Source organism: Sciurus carolinensis, chromosome 11 (assembly GCF_902686445.1).
Source record: "Sciurus carolinensis chromosome 11, mSciCar1.2, whole genome shotgun sequence".
NCBI classification, from domain to species: domain Eukaryota; kingdom Metazoa; phylum Chordata; class Mammalia; order Rodentia; family Sciuridae; genus Sciurus; species Sciurus carolinensis.
The window spans coordinates 44,675,923-44,699,366 of NC_062223.1; the positions used below are offsets into that span (position 1 = coordinate 44,675,923).

Genomic DNA, 23,444 nt, shown 5'->3' on the forward strand with positions numbered 1-23,444 from the left:
AATGCCAAAAGGTCACTGGAAATCACAGCAAACACCTGGTCCCTTTGAAACATCAAGAAAGTTGGTGGCCACAACACTTCATCTATTCGCTCCCAGGAGTCCTAAGGCTTTGACGAGATGAAAATAAGCTCCTCTACACAAACAGAACTGCCTAGAAGTCTATTCAGTCTGTCAGTATGTGCACAGCATATGCCTATGAAGACAAAATTATGACTAACTTTTCTTCCTAGAGAAAAAATTCTTGTCTACCTACTTGCATTTAATCAATAAAACACCACATCAGTGCAGTTCTTACCTGACCTGTATTTACAGTTGGGTTCTATGGTTTCATAAGCAATCCCGTCTTGTAGCTTGCTTTAAGCGGAAGGAGATTTTACAAACATCTAGACTAAGAATCCATCCACCTGACACAGACCACAAAGTAGCAGTTCCTGCTCTCCACACTCATCTGTCCATTCACCCATGACTATGAAACCCAAGGCCTGCAGATGCAGACCTCACTCTCAGGCGCTCAGTCCTATCCACACGTGATACCGCACGATGGAATAAACAGTAATTTCATAAAGACGCTCGTCTCCACAAAACCGTTAGGCAGGAAATCAAGTCAAATCCAATCATGAAGTGCAACGGTTAAGTCAATTTTGAAGGATTCTTCCAAAGCATGCTTGTCTTGGAGGGAGGGCTGCAAGTGGATGTGTTTCCTGAGTGATTAAATGAACTACCTGGATTTTCCTGGCCCTCTGATAAGTCTAGGAGGTCCCAGGAAGAAAATTAGCTCACTTATCGTCATACAGCAAAGACTGAATGATTCAACAGGAACATTGTGATTCTGAACTTTGTTCCTTCGTCCTTGGCTTCAGTTGGCTGTGGAACTCCACTGGGGGACACTGAGGTAGGGGTGCCCACTGTGAGGCTCCTTGTTAGATACGCATCAAGATTTCCAAAAGTATGAACTCAGCTCTGCCAATATAGGAACCCAGGAAGGACAAAAAATCCTGTAAGCGTTCATTCTTAAGGAGAAAAAGAGTTTTTGAGATTCAGGAAGATGCTAGAGGAAGAGGTGAGCCACCAGAGGGTGGAGGCAGCTGGATGAAGCGCCCCTCGAGCCCCCGGACAGTCTGCAGCTGAAGCAGGCAGAGCTCGCCCCGGGTGCAGCCTCGCACCCAGCTCACACACCAACCAGCACTGCCACAGTGACCTCTGCCTCAGAGGAATGACTCCAGAAGGGACCACGCTGAGCATACTACAAAAGGTGGAATATTTTTCTTTTAAAGTACTCTCATCTGAAATATGGCTGGTCTACCAATTTATAGTGATCCGAGATTCTCCTGCCTGGGACCAAAATATTACCTGGCTCTTTTTTTTTTTTTTTTTTTAATTTGCCCTATTATAGATTAGAAGTAACACTTCTATGCTTATCTGCTTACATATAATTTCTACCTAAGCTCCCACAACCAGGACCCTGGGCAAGAGATCAGCAATCTCAAAAATACCAAAAGCAGAACAGATCCTGATACTGCCGGGTTGATGCCTTCTCACAGGTACTGCTCTCCTCCTCTGATCAACATCACTGAAGTACCTGCACTCTCGAGGCCAACCCAACTGCGTCTTTGAGTCTTCCTTGAGAAACCAAAACTGTGCCATTTCCCTGACCAAAGGGACCAGAGAAAACAACTGCCTTCAGTAAAATGTGGCCTATGTTCCTGGTTGCTCAAAATAGCTGCTGGCTTTTCTAGGGTCTATCTGAAATGGCTCCAAGTTTCTTCTACCTTCTTATCCAAAAGTCTTTTTTTAAAAATACCTTTATTTTATTTATATATGTGGTGCTGAGGATCGAACCCAGAGCCTCACATGTGCTAGGCCAGTGCTCCACCTCTGAGCTACAATCCCAGCCCCCAAAAGTCTTTATATGCTGTTATTCTGAATGACTTCCTTTCCTTTCTTTTTGCCAGGTCCTGGGGATGGAACCCAGGCCTTGCACATGCTAAACAGGCACTCCACCACTGAGCTTTACCCCAGCCCTGCTGAATGACTCTTAGGCCCTACTTATCAACTTTTATCCCTCTAAATCAACCAGGGAAAATTTGTCCTTGAGTCTAAACTTTAATGACTTTCCAAACCACATAATGCAGCATCTATTTTTTACTGCAAGTAAAAAGCAGTATCTGCGCAGCGTGTAGCATGACCAGAGAAATCAATCGCAGCCCCAACATGACCACTGCTTTGTGTGTGTGTGTGTAGTCCAAGGAGCTGCACCCCCAGCTCTTTTTAAAATTTATTTTGAAACAGTCTCACTAAATTGCCACCATTGGCCTTGAACTTATGATCCTCCCACCCACCCAGTAGCTGGGATTAGTTAGCAGCACTGCACCTGGCTAACATTCCTTCTTATCAGCTCTGGAATCGCTAGACAGTCTACGGAGTGAATGTTTCTCATGCCCTTTCACCTCGTCACCCCCCAATCAGGGTTAATAAAGGGATTCTCTGCATTATTTTAATCCTTGCACTTCTGACACTGGAGGTCACGCCAACATCTTCGTGGCTCTGATTCTAACATAATGCCCTTTTTAAAATACATATACACACATATACATGTTTTATTATATTTTTTTAACAGAACAAATCATCTGTGAAACCCAAATTGCTCTCATAGTCACAGGGCGTGTCAGGAATTCTGGTCATTGAAGTTCCTTGAAAATTACTACTCAAATACCTAAAAATACCTAAAGCTAATTTCAGAATTCTAATGTAATCAATGCATCTGTGTTTGTACCAGGGTAAGTTTATCAATAAAATTCCCAGACAATATTTCTCCTTTCATGTTATGCTAAATTATATATACCTATATATAAAGATATACATATATAATATATATACACACAGATATATATTATATATATATATGTATATAGCTTTCAAATTTCCTCCTTAACTTTCAAGACTTAAAGGTAAAAGAATTTCCTTTCTTTGGATCCCCGAAGCCTTAACTGCTATCATTTAGGCTTACGAGTAATTCTGTGGAAAAAAAAAAACAAGCTTTTTTTATTAATTTAGACAGAGTCTATGTTGCCCAGATTGGCCCTGAACTCTTGGGCCCAAATGATCCTCCTGCTTCAGCCTCCTAAGTAGCTGGGCCTACAGGCACACACCACCATGCCCAGCCTGAGTGATTTTTGTTTTGTTTTGTTTTTTTCCTTTTTGTGATGCTGGGGATCAAAACCAGGGCTTCGTGCATGTTAGGCAAGCACTTTATCACTGTGCTACATCCCCAGCCCAATAGAACAGCTTTTTAAAATCAAATAACTGTTCTAGAACAAGAGTTCTGGAGCCCCAGCTAGGCTAGGCACAGTGGAAGATATAAACGGAGGCGGAAAAAAGCAGTAAGACGACATATAGCCCTTCTACCACGGAGTACTGAAGGGAGGGGCAAGAGGTAAAGTCATGGCTGTCAGCACGGGGTACCTGAAGAAAACTACCCAGATCAAAGAAGGGAGACGTCCCAGTCTCCTTGGGAGGACGTGGATGCTACAATCACGATGGAGTAGGAGTGGAAACACAGATTACCAACTCCTTAAATGCTGGCTGTTACCTACAAAGTCAAGATAACAAAAAGCTTCTTTGATTTGTAAACTTGCACTCATAAATACAATCTCTCAAAATAGAATTCAGTGCATTCTTCAACAAGTCTTTTCAACAGTGATACACAACAGTTTTTCCTTTGGAGTCAGCGCTGTTAAATAGAAATGTACTACATAGCCATTTCCAAAGCAACGGTATAGCTGAGAACAGGTGTTCAGAGGCGAGTGTTAATACTGCTGCTGCAGGGCACACGTGTTAGGATCTGTGGAGGATCTTACTGAGGATCGCATCGTAGTAGGGGCAGAACACCATCTTGTTATAGTTGACCAGGCGAATGAATTTAACAGCGACTTCCTCCAGCTCTTTCTGGACTGGACCCAGTCCTCCAGGAACTGAGGGCAATGGCTTCTGATGACCCGAGGCAAGGTAGGTTTCCAAGAAGGTCAGGATTCGGGATTCTGTCATGGAAAAGAAAAGGATTACTTGTTTCTCATGGAGGGTGGCCTTACAAACTTCTGACTATGCTTCTTAGCTTTAACCACCATCTCTTTGGAGAAGTCTTCTCCATTAATCCCCTAGATCAGACCCTCAGCACCTTGTGTGTCTGAACACTCATCCATGTGCAATGCGTCCTCTCCCCCTGAGGATGGCTGGCTTCATGAAGACAGCACTGTACTTACCTTGTTTGTCATTCTCTCCTCAGCAGCCAGCACAAGGCCTGGCATGAGATCTGGCCCCCAGAAGATCAAACCACATTTGCAATGCAAGAACACATGCACAGATGAGCAAACAGAAAGGACTGACGTCCTGCCCGAGGAGCATGCACGCTGAAACCAACCTCAGCCACTGTTCAAGATCACACACAAAGGAAAACTGAAGCCAGGATTACAAGTTTGAAAATGGAGAGAGTCAGGTGAGATGGAACATGCCTGTAATCCTAGCTACTTGGGAAGTTAAAGCAGGAAGATCACAAGTTTAAGGCGAGGCTGGGGACATAGTTTGTCTAGCATGTGCAAAGCCCTGAGTTCAATCACAAGTGCAAAAGAGGAAGAAGGAGGAGGAGATGATGATGATGATTCGGGAACCACTGACTTATGATCTGTTTTTTTTCCTACTACTTCCCATGTTAAAGACCCATGAACTTCCTTCTTTGGTGCTGACAACAGAGGGTCACAGAAGTCACAGATATCTGCAAACTTATCCTACTTGGAGGAATAGCTTCAGCTAATGCATTTTTTAGCCCATTTGCCTCTACCATGCTTTTGCACTCTACTGTGTAGCCTTATTAGCCAAACAAGATTTGATCAAGTCATAATTCTTATAGGTTTTGTTATAAAAACAACAAAGGGACATCTATATTGAATAGGCCTTTTCAAATGACATGTCCCAGCCCTGGGCTGGAGTATCCTCTCTGGTGTAACTAACTTACCTTTATGAACCCCAAACCACACTGACAGCAAAGCCACTGCGGCTGCACCCTGGCTTCTGATCTGCAGTGAGTGTGGTTTTCTAGTTTCCTGAGCTGGCAGCCTCATCAAGAAGTGGAGCTCCTCCAACATCCTACCTAGTGGCTGCTTTTGATGCCCACGTGTATTAACTGCCTATTAAGAAAACAACCAAGATAAGCCAGGTGCAGTGGGACACACCTGCCAGTGGCTCAGGAGGCTGAGGCAAGAGGATCGTGAGTCCAAAGTCATCCTCAGCAACTTAGCAAGACCCTATCTCAAAATAAGAAAATGGAAAAGGGCTTGGGAATGTCTCAGGGGTTAAGCACCCGTGGGTTTAATTCCTGGTACCAAAAACACAACACAACCAAGATGGCAGGACGAGAAGCACCTTGTTAGCCCCAGGTCTCTTTCCAGGCACTTTCCTGCCTTTCTACCAAAGCTGAGTATAGTCATTAACAATCTAAGGGCCCTGTAAGATCTGCAGGAGCCTCCTCCTCAGTCACCAACACAGGGCTGGGATGAAGTGTGTTTAAAAAAAAATACACATTGATCCCTATAATTCTTTTTTTCACACAAAATATTATTTAATAAAAGTCAGGGGCTGGGATTGTGGCTTAGTCGTAGAGCGCTTGCCTAGCATGCATGAGGCACTGGGTTCGATTCTCAGCACCACATAGAAATAAATGAATAAAATTAAGGTCTATCAACATCTAAAATAATATTTAAAAAAAAAAGTCATAGTGTTTGTTCATTTGTTTGTTTGGTCCTGGGGATTTAACTCGGGACAATTTACCACCGAACCATGTCCCTAGTCCTTTTTAATTTTTATTTTGAGACAGGGTCTCACTAAATTGCTCAGGTTGGCCTTGAGCTTGTGATCCTCCTGCCCTAGACTCCAGAGTTGCTGGGATTACAGGTGTGTGCCATCGGCCCAGCTAAAAAAGTTACAGTTTTTAGAGCATATCACTGGTCCAGTCTTTTATTCCAATCTGAAATACAACCAAAGATCATTCAATTTCTGCCTGACAACTGCTAATTTTTCATTATTTATTTAAAACTTGTTTTCAAAGAATTTGAAGAAGGGCTTCAAAATTAACTCAATCTCAATTTTAAATGTTGAACATTATATTCCTTGATCAACCAGAAAATGGAATTTTTTCTCCACCAAGCTTTATAGACAAGTTCTATATAGTGTATAACATGTTTTGATGCATGTACATACTATGAAATGATTAAGTTAAGCTAAATAATACAGAATTCTTCAGAGTACCACTGCTATTATGATGAAAACAGCTAAAACTAATTTTTTTATTGTGGGGGGGTAGTACTGGGGACTGAACCCAGGGCTCCTGCATGCTCAGCAAGCACCACCAAGCCACATTCCATCCCTTGTGTTATTTTATTTTGAAACGGTCTCACTATGTTGCCCAGGTTGGCCTTCAACTTCTAGGCTCCAGCCATCTTCCTGCCTCGGCCTCCTGAGAACCTGGGACTACAGGCATACACCACTATGCTTGGCTAATATTTAATAATATTTTAATAGTATTTTTTATTTTTAATTTTTGAATCAAAGTCTTTATTTTTTAGCTATTTTAATAATCACATTGCTGCCAGGCAAGGTGGCAAGCACCTGACATAGCTACCTTCTCATAGGTGATCCTCCCAGTAACATGGGCTGGTTAAAAAGTGGTATGATCCACTTTTTAAAGATGTAGAAATGCAAGCGTCAAGTTTCTTGCCTCACCACACAGTAAGTGTTGGAGAAGGATCTGAACCACAGTCTATGATTCCAACGTCCAAACCCTCAAGACAAGGATGGCTGTCCAGCCACTTGCCATCTTTTAAGTCACCCTGATCATAGTGGTGATGAATCACGCTCCTTCCTTACCAATGACACTCATTAGCCCATAAAACCCTCCTGGATTTCTTCAGAGGGGCCCGTCCCCTAAGCCCCCTGCTACGTGCCTTCCCCCAAACGTACCCATGATTCTGCGAATGGGGTCATCAGGACTGGCCACAGCCAGGATCTGGCCTTTGAGCGCAGTCTCTTTGTCTGTGGAGAAGGGGGAGGACCCACACAGCGCGAGGCAGCTGCTCACCTCCAGGCACACCTTCTCCCCAATCGTGGTCAGGGCGTCCTCCAAATGGAAGGAACTGGAGCAGAGAAGGGAAAGGAAGAGCCAGGGAAAGAAAGAACCCATCGTACAGTGCACCAGCTCCATCAGCCCTGCCTGACACGGCGACATCACCAGGCGAGGACTGAGTGTCAGGGGGAATCCGTGGCTGTCTTCCCTGCTCCTTGTGCTTAAGCTGTGCACGAGGTCAAACTGCAAAGGACTCTCCTCCCTCCACTAGAAAGGACTTCGGGGAGGGATGGGCTCAGACTATCCTAGGACCCATAATCTGAAGCATAACTTCCGGCTACCACCTGTGAGGTGAAATAAGCTGACTTATGAATACCCTGAAACACCTCTGGAGGAACACACAAGAAACCAAGCATTTGGTAAGCCATGGGATGGGAATGGGAGAGAAACTTATCATTGGATAGATTTTTTTGCTTTTTTTTTTTTTTTTTTTTTTGCGGTGCTGGGGATTGAACCCAGGGCCTTGTGCTTGCCAGGCAAGCACTCTACCAACTGAGCTCTCTCCCCAGCCTGCTTTTTGGGTTTTGAAACATGTGAGTGCATTAATTTTTTTTTCTTTTCTTTTTGTGGCACTGGGGATGGTCTTGGGCATGCTCGACCATTGAGCTACATCCCCAACCACATTAACTATTTTTAAAAGAAAAAAATAAAATAAGCACTATTGGGACTAGGGTTGTGGCTCAGTGGTAGAGCCCTTGCCTGGCATGTGTAAGGCACTGGGTTTGATTCTCAGCAGTGCAATAAATAAAGTCCACTGACAACTAAAAAAATAAAAAATAAAAAGCACTATTCCCTGGGGCCCCAAGACTCTCCTAGAGTACCTCTGGGAACCAGGTAGTCATTAACTTTCAGTTATTTTAACTAAAGCTACCATTTATTGAGTACTTATTCTATTACAAATTAAGGTTTGCTCTGGATCTAGATCCTTTGTACAGGAGAATTCCTGGGGAGCAAGAGAGCAAGGCCTGGGCCTCACTGCCTCTACCAACTCAATTCCAAGCCAGAGCCCTGATGGATATGGGAGTACAGGGCCAGACTCCCAAGAAGCACTGCACTGGGCCCCTTATCGGTGGCTCTGACAGAGCAGTTCTACTGGCAGGGGACCTAGGTGATAGCCTAAGGCTGCACCTGGGCAAGGGCCTTGGGCTAGGCCTCAGCTGAACAAACAAGCCTCTATGCTGAGTCAACCCCTAGTCACAACATGGGACACGCCCAGACGGCCCTGGACACATCCATGCTCTGTGCAAGCTCCACAGTAAGATTCCTCCATTTTGTAAGGATGAGGACGTGTCACGGTGCTTCTTTGGAAGAATCCTCTGAATTGGGCCCTGTCAGATACAGGGTTTACTCAGGACCATTCAAAATGTTCCATAAGCTGTAAGCTGTCTAATGGCTTCACTGCAGCCCACAGATGTGAATTCTGCTGGGTAACATCCATATTCAGCACAGAACATCTGCTGGGACTGCAAAGGGCAGAAAACTCCACCTCATGCATGTAGCTCTGGAGAATCCTCTTGTTTCTTCTAGTAACCTTTCTCTTCCAAGAGCTCCAGCTGGAGCAGTTGGCTGTCCTGGGGACTGGGTTGCTGGTGGTCTCTAAGTCTGGCCTTTCTTTTTGGCTGGGGTTGAACAGAAGACCTTGCACACACTAGGCAAGTGCAGTACTACACCCCGAGCCCCAGGGTTGTTTTTACTGCTAGTTGATTGTGAAAAGCAACAGTATGTAGCAAACAGTATTTTTTTAATGGAATAAGAACAGGTTAGAAAATATCAGAATGCATTAAACATAACTGGGATAAGTTCCATCTTTGTGAGGTTTTAATTTCAGTTACATATGTATGTAAGTCATAATGGAAAATGAATTTTTTACTGTGGGTCCTAATCCAAACATCTGAAAACCACTATCCAGAGCCTTGTTATACCTAAACATTTAACCTACTGCCCTGAATTAACTCTGCTGCAATCTCACCAGGAGAGCAGTCAGGGGAGCGAGGTCTCTTCTCAGCTCCGTGAGAGCATGACACTGGGAGGCCCTCTGGTCTGCTCTCTGCCCCCTGATCCCATCTGTCCACTAAAGGTCCCCTCCACAGTTCCCAGCCACTTACGGCAGATGCATATCAGTTAGCAGAATCTTCACAATCATCTTGAGTTTCTCAGCAGAGCTGGCCTGGCTAGAAATTGCGGGGGCTGCCATGCTGAACGTGACCAGCAGCACAGCCCCCAGGATGGTCAGTTGCTCTAGCTGGAGCTGGAGCTCCTGGAAGCGAGAATGGTCCATCAAAACCGTCTGTAACACAAGAAAGTCACCGCTGAGCTGAGATTTGTGCTGGCCAGCAGAGGGCGGTGAGGCCACACAGCCCCCACCCTTCTCCGCAGCGTCCTCAGGACTTCCTAGAGTCATTTCAGAGCTACAGGATGAACAGTCCTTCCCTTCCAGTGCCCTTTTCCTGAGGAAGTCTGTAGTTCCACAGCACACTCCTGAAAAACCTGGGGCAGACCTGGGTGGAAATCCAGGCTCTGTCACTTCACAGCAGCACGACCTCACGTTTCCTCAACCCGCTCAGGCCTATGCAAAATGGGGATTCCTACTTTGCAGGGCTGTTTAAAAGATGAAAAAAACAAAAAAAACAAAAAAAAACAAAACATGCTTATAAAGTGGGTGGCAGAGCCAACACTTAGTAAAGACGAATCATGGCACTAGAAAGGAAAGAGTTACAACCAACTCCTCCCAGTTTGTCTGGGACTGTCCCAGGTCTAAAAAGGAAACTCCCAAGTCCTGTGACTCTCCCTGAGTCCCCCACAAACCAGGACAGTCAGTCTCCCTAAAGCCTAATGCAGGGGAGGAGTTCCTTGAGGGCAGAGCCTATACTTACTCGCCTGGAATGCTCAACATCTAGCACAAAGGAGGTTCTCCAGAAGTAGGAAGTGAATGAAGAATAAGAAACAGTGAACAGAGCAGGACCGACATATCACAGCCGCATGGAAAGCAGTCAACGAGTGAATTACCATGACTGCTTCTCCTGTGTTAAAGACAGCTCTGGTCCTACCATGTCAAAGACCTCCTTGTGGAACAGGGGAAAGAGCGGCAGAAAGGATGAGCTGATCCAGTTTCAAACCCAAGTTCCTACAGGCTGGCTAATCAAATAAACGTTAAGGACTGCTCGGCTATAAGTTACTAGGATTATCAAATCAAGACATTAACTGTTTGGGGTCAGAGCCCAAACTTCTCAAAATGGAAAAACTATCTCTGAAGACTGGGCATCTCCAGTTCTCAAACAGACTGATTCCACTGACTTGTCAGTCTCCTTTAGCCCACTGTGCTACACAGCAGGGACTGCACTTGGCTTTATGGCCTCTCGACAGTGTACAGTACTTGAGTTTAGGATGAAAAAGATTTTCAGGGATCCAAAAAAATTTCCAAGGATTAATTTCAAGAGCAGCCCTCTGACCCCAGTAAAAACCACCATCGTCACCGCAGCCATCTTTTAAGAGAAATGTCAGGTTGAGAACTTCCCAAAAGAGCACATGCCACTATTCAGAGAGGAACACACCCCCACCAGTTCAACACCCTCTTTAATCTTCCTCCAGCACAAACAGGGAACTCAGGGCAAGAGGAGAAATCTTAGGCTTACAACTTCTTGAAAGGAAAAATAAGGAAGTTCTGAGACAGACATTTAGAAAAGTAGCAGGATCTGAGGTTAGAGATAAGGAGCTCAAGCATCCTCAAAGGAAAAAAAAGAGGGAGAGGGTACGCATCAAATTAGCCATTTAAAGAAAATATAAGGGAATCCCATGCTAATCATCCCCTTAAAGGAATGCTGTAGTTAGAAGCACTAACCACTGCTCAGCACAGAAGGGAGAGAAGTTCCTTTAGATAAAGCGGTAACACCACCACTGTTGTGGTTTTGATCAAGATGAGTAAAAACAGGATAAAAATTCAGCAGTACACACTGGAAGCATCGTACCTTGCTGGTGGGATTGTAAAATGATGTGGTTGCTTGGACAAAGTCTGGCAGGTCCTCAAAATATTAAGATTACACTCACCCAGCAATTCCAATCCTAAATACATAACCAAGAGAATTGAAAATGTATTCCAAGCAAAATGTTGTACGTGAATGTTCAAAAAAGCATAATTCAGAACAATCTAGTGGAACTGAAATAATCAAGTGCACCAACTAAACAAACGTGGTCTATCCACACAGTAGAAATATTATTCCACCTTAAACAGGAAGGAAATGCTGACACATGCATACATGCTGCAACACAGATGAAAATAAGCAAGGCACAAAAGGACAAATATTGTGTGATTCCACTTTATATAAAGTATCAAGAGTGGTCAAATTTATAGATTCATAGTACAATGATGGCTACCAGGAGCCAGGTGATAGGAGAACTACTGTCTGATGGTAGAGAGTTTTATAGCTTGGGAAGATGTTCTGGAGACAGATGATAATAATGGTCACACAATATGAATATACTTAATTCCACTGAACTGTTCACTTAGAAATGGTTAAAATGGTAACTGAATGGCATGTATAGTCTACTACTATAAAGAAATACAATGGAAGCCAGGTGTGGAGGTACAGGCATGTAATCCCAGCAACTCGGGAGGCTGAAGTAGGAGGACTGCCACATTCGAGGCCAGCCTTGGCAATTTAGTGAGGCCCTAAGCAACTCAGCAAGACCCTGTCATGAAATAAAAAATGAAAAGGGTTGGGGATGTAGCTCAGTGTAAAGGGCTCTTAGGTTCAATCTCCAGTACCAAAATTAAAATTTTAAAAACAAAAAGTATAAAAGAAAAAATAAAATGAAGTACTGATATATGCTACAACATGGGTGAATATCATGCTTCATGAAAGAAGCCATACACAAAATACCAATATTGTAGGCTTCCATTTATGTGAAATTTCTAGAATAGCAAATCCCTAGAGACAGAAAGCAGGAACTAGAGGGAAGGGGAAAGGCGAGTGACTGCAGAGGGAATGGTTTTTCTTTTGGGGGTGATGAAATGTTCTAAGTTCAATAGTGGTAATGACTATGTAACTGCAAATACGCTAAAAACCACTGAGTTGTACACTTTAAGAGGGAACTTTGAGTATATGAATCATAAGAATAATGCAATTGCTTTTAAAAAGCTCAGCTGCACAAAAAGAAGTCTGAGCGGCTAAGACTATGCAGGAGCACCTACTTCAGGGAAAGGTCTATGGAGGTGGTCCCATTTCAGAAGCTTCAGGTATGCATAATTCTGGACAGCGACAGGGCTCAGCATAGGGGCGTCCCCAGAGCCAGCAGCCTCACCCCCAGCTGGAAGGGCATGTTTATACTTCTGAGCCATAAGGTCATCTGAGGTTTCTTCTAACCACTGGGTGACAAAGTCCAGGGAATCTGAAAAACAAAGCTGCAAGTATTACTATGACACTTAGTAGGGATGCTTCTCGTAATTACTTTAGGGACAATCACCCTGGCAGTATGAGATAGTACAGGCTGAACTCTGGGATCAAACAGAACTTAATCCAAATCACAGATTATCCGTTCCTAGCTAAGGGATCTCAGGCAAGTCATCATCTGTCTGAATATCAGAGTCCTGATACAAAGAAATTGACCACACTCACCTCCCAGGCGGTTGTGATACCATGCCAGGCCTTGCCACCTGCAGGTGTTTAGCAAACCCTTCCCTCCTGTCCTGCAGGAGATATGACTGAAAGCTCTAGTGACTCCAGATCCATGGGATGGCAAAATTTCTTGCCCAAAGACAGATGGGCCAAGACACCGGTGGGAGTGCCCTATTAATACACCCTCGCATGGCAATGGGCTTTTTCTTTACTAGTAATGCAGTTTGCTTGGGAGCACATGGTGTTTGGTGTGTGTAACTCATTGTGCTGGGAACACTGCCGGGGGATCCTCAGTGGGCTTTCATCAGCCATGCGCCCCCCTAGCTTTTCTAAGCTGAGTAATGTAGCAAGCAGTACCCTAAGGGATGCAGAAATTTTGAACAAGAGGCTCTTGTCCACGTTTTGAGAAAAAAAAAATGCATCTGTGAGGTCCTGGAGGTGTAGCTTCTCCAGTGGGGGTCTCCTAGAGACCAGGTGGGCAGCCAAGGTCATGGCAACAGCCTGCTGCAAGAGGGTGTGCCTGTTCTCTGCCAGCACACTGATTCCCATGAACGCCTCTCCGTTCTGACTGCTGGGTCATCTGGCCTCAATCTGCCAAAAGCCTTCTACAGACAGCATTCTCTGTGACTCACCTGCTCTGGAAATCCTGAATTATACGTTGTGGACAAGTATTAGACTCCGGCTGATCAAAGATTACAGCTGTACTTCCCAGTCCACAGTGAGTCCTTCTCTGTACCTTGGCTTCTGGGATCTGCTTCTGTACCAGGCACTTCAGTGTGTAACACTGCAAGCCTGGGTGCCTCCCAAGGGGCACAAACCAGTTAAGTGTGTGAGTCGTATTAGGCGATCTGCTTCTCTGACTAGTTTACTCTGCTCTATTCCGGCTCCTCCTGGCTCTCCGCACCCCTCAGACTCCCCTGTCTGGATTGAATATGAATCAACCACTAAAGGCACTGAATTGACTCATCTGGTCAGGTAGCACCATCTATGAAGATACAGCCATTTTCATTTTGTCACCAGCAAGGCTGGAGACCCAACAGGATTCATAAGAAACTGGGTCTGAAGATTGAAATTTACCCAGAACATCAGTGGCTGCCACAGAGACCAAAGAAAGCATATAAGAAATAAAACATGGTTTTAGATTTTGTTGTCTGTTTTCCTGCAGTCATCTGAGAGGTTCATAAAAATGAGATTTTTTTCCTGGGTATGAAACCAGAATACTACACAAATAGAGCAGAAGCAAAGTGAAATTTCCTGCTGTATCCCATGGGGAGGAAAAAAAGTGAACATTCACAAGAAGTTTGTCATGGTGTTAAAATCAGGACCAAGAATATCATTTACCTCAAGCTGGTATTTTCATTAAAAAATAATAATAATAATAATTTAGGACATCTTCATTCTTTTTTCTTTCCTATTCTTACATCCTATCACAACACTGCTCTAGCTTGTCAATTAAGTCTTTTCAATGCTTAATTCTAGATGTAGTCCCAACATCTTGTGCTTTTACTTCTTCAAATTAGAATATTTTCATACCTAACTGTAGTTCTGTAGTTCTGTTTTAAAAACAATGTTATAAAAAAAGAAATAATATTGTTATGCAACAAGCTACAGCAACTAAAAGGAAAAGCACAAACAAAAACAAACCACCAACAATGAAAAAGCACCACAAAGCAACGAACTTACTTGGTTGTTTCTCCAAAAGCTCTTGAAACTTCTTCCTCTCATACTCCACCGACTGCTGCATGAGATGTGGCCTAATGCTAGTGATAGCAAAGTTCGCCATGTCTACTTTCATTAGGTCCAACACAGAAAAAATTGCCCTGAAAGAGAAGAGATAGAAGAATTTAGAAGCAGACACTTGTAAAATACACACAGTTTAAAGAAACAGAGGTGAACCAGGCACAGTGGAGCACTCCTGTACTTCTAGCAACTCAGGAGGCAGAGACAAGAGGACCCCAGGTTCAAGGCCAGTCTCAGCAACTTGTAATCTCCTAAAAAACTTTGCAAGACCTTGTCTCAAAATAAAAATAAAAAGTGCTGGGGATGTGGCTTAGTGTGTTAGGCCGCGCTGTGTTCAAAAGTTCAGAAAATCACAAAATCTTAACAAGTAGGTTAAGAGAAACAAATTTAGGAAACACAAATATAAATAATGCTTGAAAATACTGCAAATTTTTAAGCTGTTTTCCATTTCTACCCTTTACACAATGTCGCTAAAACTCCCCATACTGCTTTTCCAGCACAGACATGTACCTGGGCTCTGGGCCAGCCCTCCTGGCAACCACAGAGGAAGGACGGAGCCCAAGACCAAGGGGAGGAGCAGGTCCACCACCTGGTTTTCACTCTCATGTAGGTTATTTCATTTTCTTAGGGTAGAAAGAAAATTAACTCTCTCCTTGCTCCTTTCCTCTTACCTGTGTTTCTTAGTTGTAGGGTATGTCTTATTCCCCAGTTCTGGTGGCGTCAACTGCTAGTTCGTACCCTGAGTGCAACCAATGGACAGCCCTGGCCTGAGGCCAAGGATGCCTTTCATCCCGCCTGTCATGCACCATAGCCACTCTTGCCACATGCCAAGAGCTGCTACGTGCCTACTTGCAGGAAATAGTCTAAAACCCAAGGTACAGGGTTAAGTTGTGGCCTACAGAGAAGTAGGAATAAGATCACATGTTCTCAAAAGTCTCCTGATGTCCTTTGGGGGTGATTATACATTATATGATAAACTTACCTACACATAAATCATGTATGAGACAGGACGCACAATTTGAGGAACAATTAAAACCTTAACTGGGCACGGAGGGGCACACCTGTGATTCCAACAACTTTGAAAGCTGAGTCAGGAGGATCACAAGCTCAAGGTTAGCCTCAGAAACTCAGCGAGGCCCTCATCAACTTAGGGAGACCCTATCTCAAAATAAAAAATAAATAAGGGCTGGGGATGTGGCTCAGTGATAAAGGTTCAATCTGTAGTACAAAAAAAAAAAAGTAGTGACCTTCTTTTTGGGGGTGGGGGGTGGGTACTGGGGATTGAACCCAGGGGCACTTAACCACTGAGTTACATCCCAGCCTCTTTTTTGGGGCGGTGGGCAGGAAGGGGTACCGGGGATTGAACTCAGGGGCACTCAACCACTGAGACACATCCCCAGACCTATTTTGTATTTTATTTAGAGAGAGGATCTCACTGAGTTGCTTAGCGCCTCACTTTTGCTGTGGCTGGCTTTGAACTTGAGATCCTCCTGCTTTAGCCTCCCAAGTCACTGGGATTACAGGTGTGCACCACCACACCCGGCAAAAGAAAGAATCTTTAGAAAATAACCTAAAATACAGAAAAAAAGTTCTGTGCACAAGATATTCACTGCAGGATTAAATAGTTAATAATTATATAAAACCTGTTTCTCCTAAAATAGAAAGGTAATTCTATGTATGCAAATTAATATTTAGCAGTCATTTAAAATGTTTATGGAGAGTACTAAAAAATCATTAAGTTGGTTATAAAAGGATGATGAGAGAAATCCTCATAGTACTGGAACTGTTCAATACCTTGGCTATCATGGGGACACACAAACTTACGCAGGTAATAAAACTGTATGAAGGTTAATATACACACATACACAAATGAGTATAAGTAAAACAGAAAATCCAAATAAAATCAGTGGATTGTCCCAATGTCAATATCCTGGTTGTGATAGTGTACTATAGCTCTGCAAAACAGTACCACTGGGGGAAACTGCATAAAGTGTACTAAGTCTTAAAACTCCATGTGAATATACAATGATCTCAATAAAGCTTTCAATTAAAAAAATTTGGGGCTGGGGAGATAGCTCAATTGGTAGAGTGCTTGTCCTATAAGCACAAGGCCCTGGGTTCGATCCCCAGCACCCAAAAAAAAAAAAAAAAAATTTAGTGAAATGATTAGGGTATGATGTTAAATTATACCCGCAATACCCACTAGGGGTCTTCTTATGCTCACATCTGGCATCGTCTATTCAGCTTGCCTGTAGAAAGGCACCAGGCATCTTCTTCAGCAAGAGTTATAGTCTCAGCCACAAGCCCACCACTCAATGTGAGGAGAGTCACATGAGAAGGGTATAGTCACCCAGCTCAAAAGTCTTACGTCCCACAGAAGCCAAATGATTTTTTTCTTTTTTCTTTGCAGGGAGTGGCAGTTGAGTCCAGAGCTCTTTACAGTGATTTACACCCCTAAACCTTTTTAATCTTAATCTTTTTTTTTTTTTTTGGTGGTGCTGGGGATTGAACCCAGGGTGTTGTGCTTGCAAGGCAAGCACCGTACCAACTGAGCCATATCCCCAGTCCTTTATTTTTAATCTTGAGGTAGTTGCTTAGGGCCTCACTAAATTATTGAGGCTGGCCTTGAATTTATGATCCTCTTGCTTCAGTCTCCCAAGCCACTAGAATTACAGGTGTGTGCCGCCACACCTAACTGAAGTAAGTATGATTTTTAACAACTCTACAGCATGGGTTTGAGGGCTTGCAGAAGGGACATGCCCAGTTATAAAGTTACTCCACTCAGGGAAATTCAAATATGGTGACCCATCCCCTATTTAAAGTTCATTACCATTTCTTTCAGTTCACATGCAAATTATAAATCAGAGGTCAATTTCCTCATAAGCAACATTGTCTAGTATGACTTTGATACATAATACCTTTACCTATTTACAGAAAAACTGAGCTAAATAGTTAACCAAAAGTCAAATTCTCAGGCAGAGAATTCTCACTCCTTTACCTATATTAGCATAAAAAAAAGAAATTTTATCACAATCGCATATATTTAAAATTAAATATTCAGAGGACTGGAGGTTTAGCTTGCCTAACACACATGAAACCCTTGATTCTATCCTTGCCCCCCAAAAAAGAAAAAAATTAATATTCAAAAGACTAAAAGAAGTTAATATGAATTGTATGTATTAGTAGGATTATATTAATGTAAAATTTCTTTAATTTTTTGGCTATAGTTTAAATATATAAAAGAATATCCATACATACTCGTGTACATATAAAAAGATTAAGCGAACGTGACCAAATGTGGTAGATCTACATGAAGGATAAGTAGGTGTTGCTTGTACTTTTTTTGCAATTGTCCTATAGGCTTGGAATTTTTTCAAAATAAAATATTGAGGGAATGATATATAAATAAATAAATAATTCATTTATAATGGTACTTAAAGTTATTTATTTATATATCAAAAATTATTTATCATTATAAATGAATAGACATCATTATGTTATATACAATAATACATATTTCAAACTGAAAACAGTGATTGTGGCTCTAAGTGGCAAATTATGGGTGAATTTCTCCCTTATTCCTACTTTTCTGTATTTTAGATAATGTTTGCTTTAAAAATTTTTTTTTGGCCTGGCACAGTGGTGCAGGCCTGTAATCCAGCATCTGGGGAGGCTGAGACAGGAGGATCATGAGTTCAAAGCCAGCCTCAGCAAAAGCGAGGCACTAAGTAACTCGGCAAGACCCTGTCTCTAAATAAAATACAAAACAAGGCTTGGGATGCGGCTCAGTGGTTGAGTGCCCCTGAGATAAATCCTGGTAACCTGCCTCCCAATTTTTTTTTTTAATGCTTAGACTTTTTTTAGTACCCAGACTTTAGGAAATTTAAATCTGAAAACAGGTTTTGTACTTAGGTGCACTGAGTGTGCTTAACACATTTTCATACCTGAAAAGGGGCACTATTTCTTTAATGTCCTTTAATTTCTTAACTTCCTCATCTCTAACAGGTGCACACAGCGTCCCCATCATGCCAATAATGAATTCTGCCAGCTTAGAAATGTCTAGGGCCCCGTTCTCTGCTTCCTGCTTTATCAGATCCAGATCCAAGACTTCTGTTATTTGGTTTCTCAGTCTAGTGTGACCAGGCAGCAAGAAAGACAAGAGCGTCTACAAGAGAACACAGTTAAGTTTAATCAAAATTTCTTAGACATCATTTTTTATTAAACATAAAAGAATTTATAACTATCTAAATTAAAGGCTTTACCCATGACCACTGTAATGTTGTACTTAGTTTAACCTCTTATTCAACAAAACTACCAAAATAACCTGCTTACATTATTCAGAGTAGCTATTTAAACTTCGATTTCAGCTGTAAGCAACCATCACCTGGATATAAGAAAAGTCTAGTATGGTAGGAAAACACATTAATTAATATGAATCTGTGAGTCAACCACCTATTCCAGCTTCCACGGATATATTTCTTCTTTGATACTATAGTTAAAGGCACTGCAAAAAAAAAAAAAGACCTCCCACCTAAAGCCTTCTCTATCTCAAAAACTAAATCACATTTTGGCCAATAAAAATTGAATGTGTTCATACCTTTTAAAAATGTATAAATAACTTATATTTTGTAAAATAACTTTGTTGTCTTTAAATTATTCTGTTATTTTCAAAATGAACTTTTCCCTCTGTTTACAAGAGGAATGCCTTCAGGTTAAATTTTTTTTTTAAAAAAGGGCACTAAGCCAAAAATACTCAACCCATATTTCCACAAGTAGTTTAACTTCTTAATCCATCAATTTCTTTAAAGTCTCTGGCATGGTAACACAGAGATTGAATAAATACTCCTAAGTACAATTAGCTCTTCATCTCACCTCTTTGATCTCTCCTACGAGTTTGATGGCATGGTCATATGTTGGGGGGTCTTCACTCAACTGGCAACTCAAGCAATCCCAAAAAGCTTTATGTACAATGTCCTTTACTTTCTTCTCCAAGCTGGAGATGATGCGGTGTGGGGAAAATCAAAAAACAAAATACCTGAACTTCAAATAACTTTCAAAATCACAAATTCTATAGGTTCAGGGTAACAAATCTTAAAAATAACGATCAAGAAAAGACCTACAGATATACTTAATGACAATTTATTTTTACATTTTTATTTATTTCTTTTGCAGTCTAAGGGATTGGACCCAGGGCCTCTTGCAAGCTAGGCAAGTACTTGTTCCACTGACCTATATCCCCAGCCCTTTTTTAATTTTATTTTGAGATCGGGTCTTGCTAAATGATCCAGGTGGGCCTCAAACTTGCAATCCTTCTGCCTCAATCTCCCAAGTAGATAAGATTGTAGCCATGCACCATGGTGCCCAGTTGACATTATTTTTAGTTCATGATTTTTTTTTCAGTAAGTACCTCATTAGGAAGAATAACTTCCAGCTAATTTAGTAGCCAACATTAGTCCAATTAATGGCATAAAACAGTACCATATAACAAAAAGACTATTGGAAAATTCAGAGGGATTTTTAGTTTTTCAACATCAGTTAGTTTCTCAAGATACATAGAATTAAGCAGTTTAAGATAATTCAGCAAGTAAACAGGTGGCAGGGCTATAGTCCCCAAAATACCCTACTGCCCATAATATACGGGACAACAGTTTAACTACCAAACTGCAAGAATTTATATATAATGACTCATTAAACCAATTTTGACAACAAAACAATTCTTTTCTTCATCCCCCTGTGGTGCTAGGGATGGAAACCTGGGCTTCATGCATACTAAGTACACTCTAACAATGACCTAGCCCACCAATTCTTCCTTTTTAATGTGAAAAAGTCCTATCTTTGCAAACATATAAGAAATACCCCTAAAGTCATATTTAGAAGTCTCCTATCGGAGAACCAGTAGCTCACCAACCCAGCAGCCACCTTGATTAACAGAATCCTAGTGTTTTATAGTTTGAAAGCAATGAACTCTCTCTGGGAAAATAATTCATGAAAGTGATCTAATAAGCCAATCATGGCAGTTCACTCTTTTAGCCAGGTTTAAGCTTTCCCAGACTCATAGCTGGGGAAGCATGTGACCAAATCTAACTAACAAAACAATAAGGGATATCTGCCTCTTGACTCCAAAGAATAATGTTCCTTCCTAACACAAGAACCCTATCCCACCCAACCTTTTCCCTCTTGCCTGGAATGCCAGTGCATAATGGGATGCTGGGAGCTGCAGCATCCATCCTGAGGCCATGAGGAACAGGCTGAGAGAATCACAGACATACCAATTCCGAGTCTAACATCAAGGAACTGTTTTGAAACAAATTCCCTTGATTCTAAAACAAGCTTTTTTGCACTTCAACACATCTGAAATATGATTTTTCTTAAAATCAATGACATTTTTACAATTATAATGGACAGTGTTTCTTCTTATGACAATAAGGCACAGTTTAAAATCAACAGAGTTTTAGATTCAATAAAAAATGTCATGTGCCAGGTGCTAGGGATAGAGAGAATAACCAATCAACCTTGTCTTCATGGAGTTTACAATCTGGTGAAGAACGCAAGTAAACCAATAACCACAGTGCAATGGGACAGTCACAAAGAAATGAAGGAACTGGTGCAAAGAAAACCCAAGATGAAATGCTAAAGTCAACTGTAGGACAAAGCTGACATGAAAGGTTTTCACAGCTTTCTAGACCCTTTATTTGCATTTTGAAGCATTATTGTCCTTGAGATTCACTTACAACTCTAGTAATTCCTAATACAGGAATAATTTTAGCAATAATGTACAAAAGGAAAATGCATTTGAATATGCTGACATCAACTGAAGGAACCATTTCCAAAAGTGGGAAGTGACAGTGTTCTACTAAACAAGATAACTCAGTAACCGCCTTACCTGCCTTCTGGTAATTCAACTGGTTTAATCCGAAAGTCTCTGTTCACTACGATTTCATGGGCTAGAGCCATGTTGGTGACTCCTTTGGCCGTCTCGAGGAGTTCTTCTACTGCCACAAATCGAGGAGGACTAGCTGTAACAAAAACCCAGTGTAAGAGATTTGTTTCTCTTGACTAGAATTTCTGTTAAAATAAAGAAAAGGCAGTGGTTCTGGTACCAGTCAAAAATTTCAATTATGCATCTTTTAAAATGTTCTGCTATTTTCAAACATCAATAGAGTTTTAGCGATTTCACTTCATTTTTTCCTTTAACAGAATTCTAGAGACAGAGGTCATGTACAATACTCAAAACATCTGGTATTTACTAAGAGTGGTCAATGGAAAATAATTACAGTAAGTTGAGACTTCAAAAAACTTAATTTATAAATTTTCATTTTTCCAGTAAGCTAAGGTCTTATGTTCTAATCCTTCTGCCTCCTGCCTTCCCTCAAAGGACACACACACACAAAAAAGGCCATAGCAGATATAACATCTTCTCTTATTTGCGGTGGTTCTGGTGCTGTGGAACAAAGCCAGGGATGCATGCACGCTAGGCAAGTGCTCCACTACTGAGCTATACCCTAGCCCTTAAAATCTCTTGCTTCCAACAGCAGTTTACTTTTTGCACTATTGCTAACAATGTGCCATGAATGTATCTTCACAAATTAAAAGGTGCCTGGTACTGTTTAAACAACATTAAAACCACTACCCAATACGGGATGGTAAGAGAGAATATGAGAGCTTTGAAGTTTACCAAGGAATAGACCAGAACATGTATGATACAAGAATTTTGTAGAATTCAGACCCGCTGAATCAAAAACTTTGAGTCTTCCAGTGGGACTCCGTTTTTGATGGGATGTGTTGTGTTGTATGTACACGTGTATAGACCAGAGTCTCAACTGAGTTTATAAGGTTCAGAAAAGGTGGGTAGTAAAATCTTGATTTTTGTTAATTTATCTCAATAAAAGCCCACTGGAACTCAAAAACAAAATAGAACAGAACAAAACAAAACAAAACTTTGAGTCATCTTGATTTCTCCCTTTCCCACTGCCCTTATTATCCAAATCCTATAGATTTCACTTCTATATCAACTGCTGCGATACACTCATCACGATTCTCCAGACTTCTGTCTTGATAAAGCTTTGGATTTATCTTCAAGAAAGTTAGTTCTCCAGTCTCCCCAACTATTCTGCACCAAGGAACAAAGGGCCATTCTTACCCCTAAAAAGCCTGTGACAGTAGTTCTCAAACTTTAACTTATGCAGAATCAAAGGAAGGGCTTATGAAAAAAGACTCCTGTACCCATTCTCAGGGTTTCTGATTTAGTGGTCTGGGACAGAGCTAGAGAACCCACATATCCAACAAAGTCTCAGGTTGCTGCTGATGGTCCCAGAAACCAGGTTGAGAAGTACTGGCCTAGAAGATGACATTACTTCTATGGGATGGTAATAAGATCTGGGTTTAAAATCAGATAAGCAATGTTAGTGGTGTGCCCAGTTTTTAAGAAATATAAAGTTCTTAGGTTAGTAAAAAGTTACTTTCCTTCTTTTACTCTTTTCTTCTGCCCTTCCCTTCCCCCCAAAAAAGGAACTGAATCTGAAAGTTAGTCATACTATGTCTGCTAAAAATCTTTATTTATTCACATAAAGGCAAGTTGGGAAAAAATTCAAAATTCCTCCTCAGCATTTCCAGAGAATATTACTAAGAATACAAAACAAACAATTTAAATCGCCTTCATGGGTATTAGTAAAATGAAATACATATCCAAAATCAAAGCCCAGATATCTCTTTTCAAGTCACAATATTATTAATATGTCAATTTGCCCCAAATCAGTCTATTGATTAAACACATCCTAGTCAAAATCCCAGCAGGCTCTTTTGTTGAAATTGCCAAAATAGTTCTAAAATTTGTCTGAAAATGCAGAAGACCTAGAAAAATCAAAACTACTTTGAAAAAAAGGAATAAAATTGTAGGACTTACGCTAATTTCAAGGCTTACT

The 23,444-nt window shown here is 41.6% G+C and overlaps 1 protein-coding gene across 3 annotated transcripts in view; it reads right to left on the minus strand.

Moving 5' to 3' along the window:
• Positions 1-3,182: 3,182 nt before the first annotated feature.
• Positions 3,183-23,444, minus strand: part of Tcp11l1 (t-complex 11 like 1) — a 32,827-nt gene continuing 12,565 nt past the window's right edge. For 2 of the 3 annotated variants that reach the window (XM_047517142.1, XM_047517143.1), the window contains exons 3-10: positions 21,407-21,539; positions 19,396-19,516; positions 18,468-18,688; positions 14,467-14,603; positions 12,360-12,556; positions 9,277-9,458; positions 7,009-7,181; positions 3,183-4,037 (exon numbers count right to left, since the gene is read on the minus strand). In XM_047517142.1, coding sequence (XP_047373098.1) covers positions 3,835-4,037; positions 7,009-7,181; positions 9,277-9,458; positions 12,360-12,556; positions 14,467-14,603; positions 18,468-18,688; positions 19,396-19,516; positions 21,407-21,539 — 1,367 coding nt within the window. In that variant the 3' untranslated portion in view covers positions 3,183-3,834. The remainder of the gene's footprint in view (positions 4,038-7,008; positions 7,182-9,276; positions 9,459-12,359; positions 12,557-14,466; positions 14,604-18,467; positions 18,689-19,395; positions 19,517-21,406; positions 21,540-23,444) is intronic. The other variant, XM_047517144.1, reaches the window with a different exon arrangement.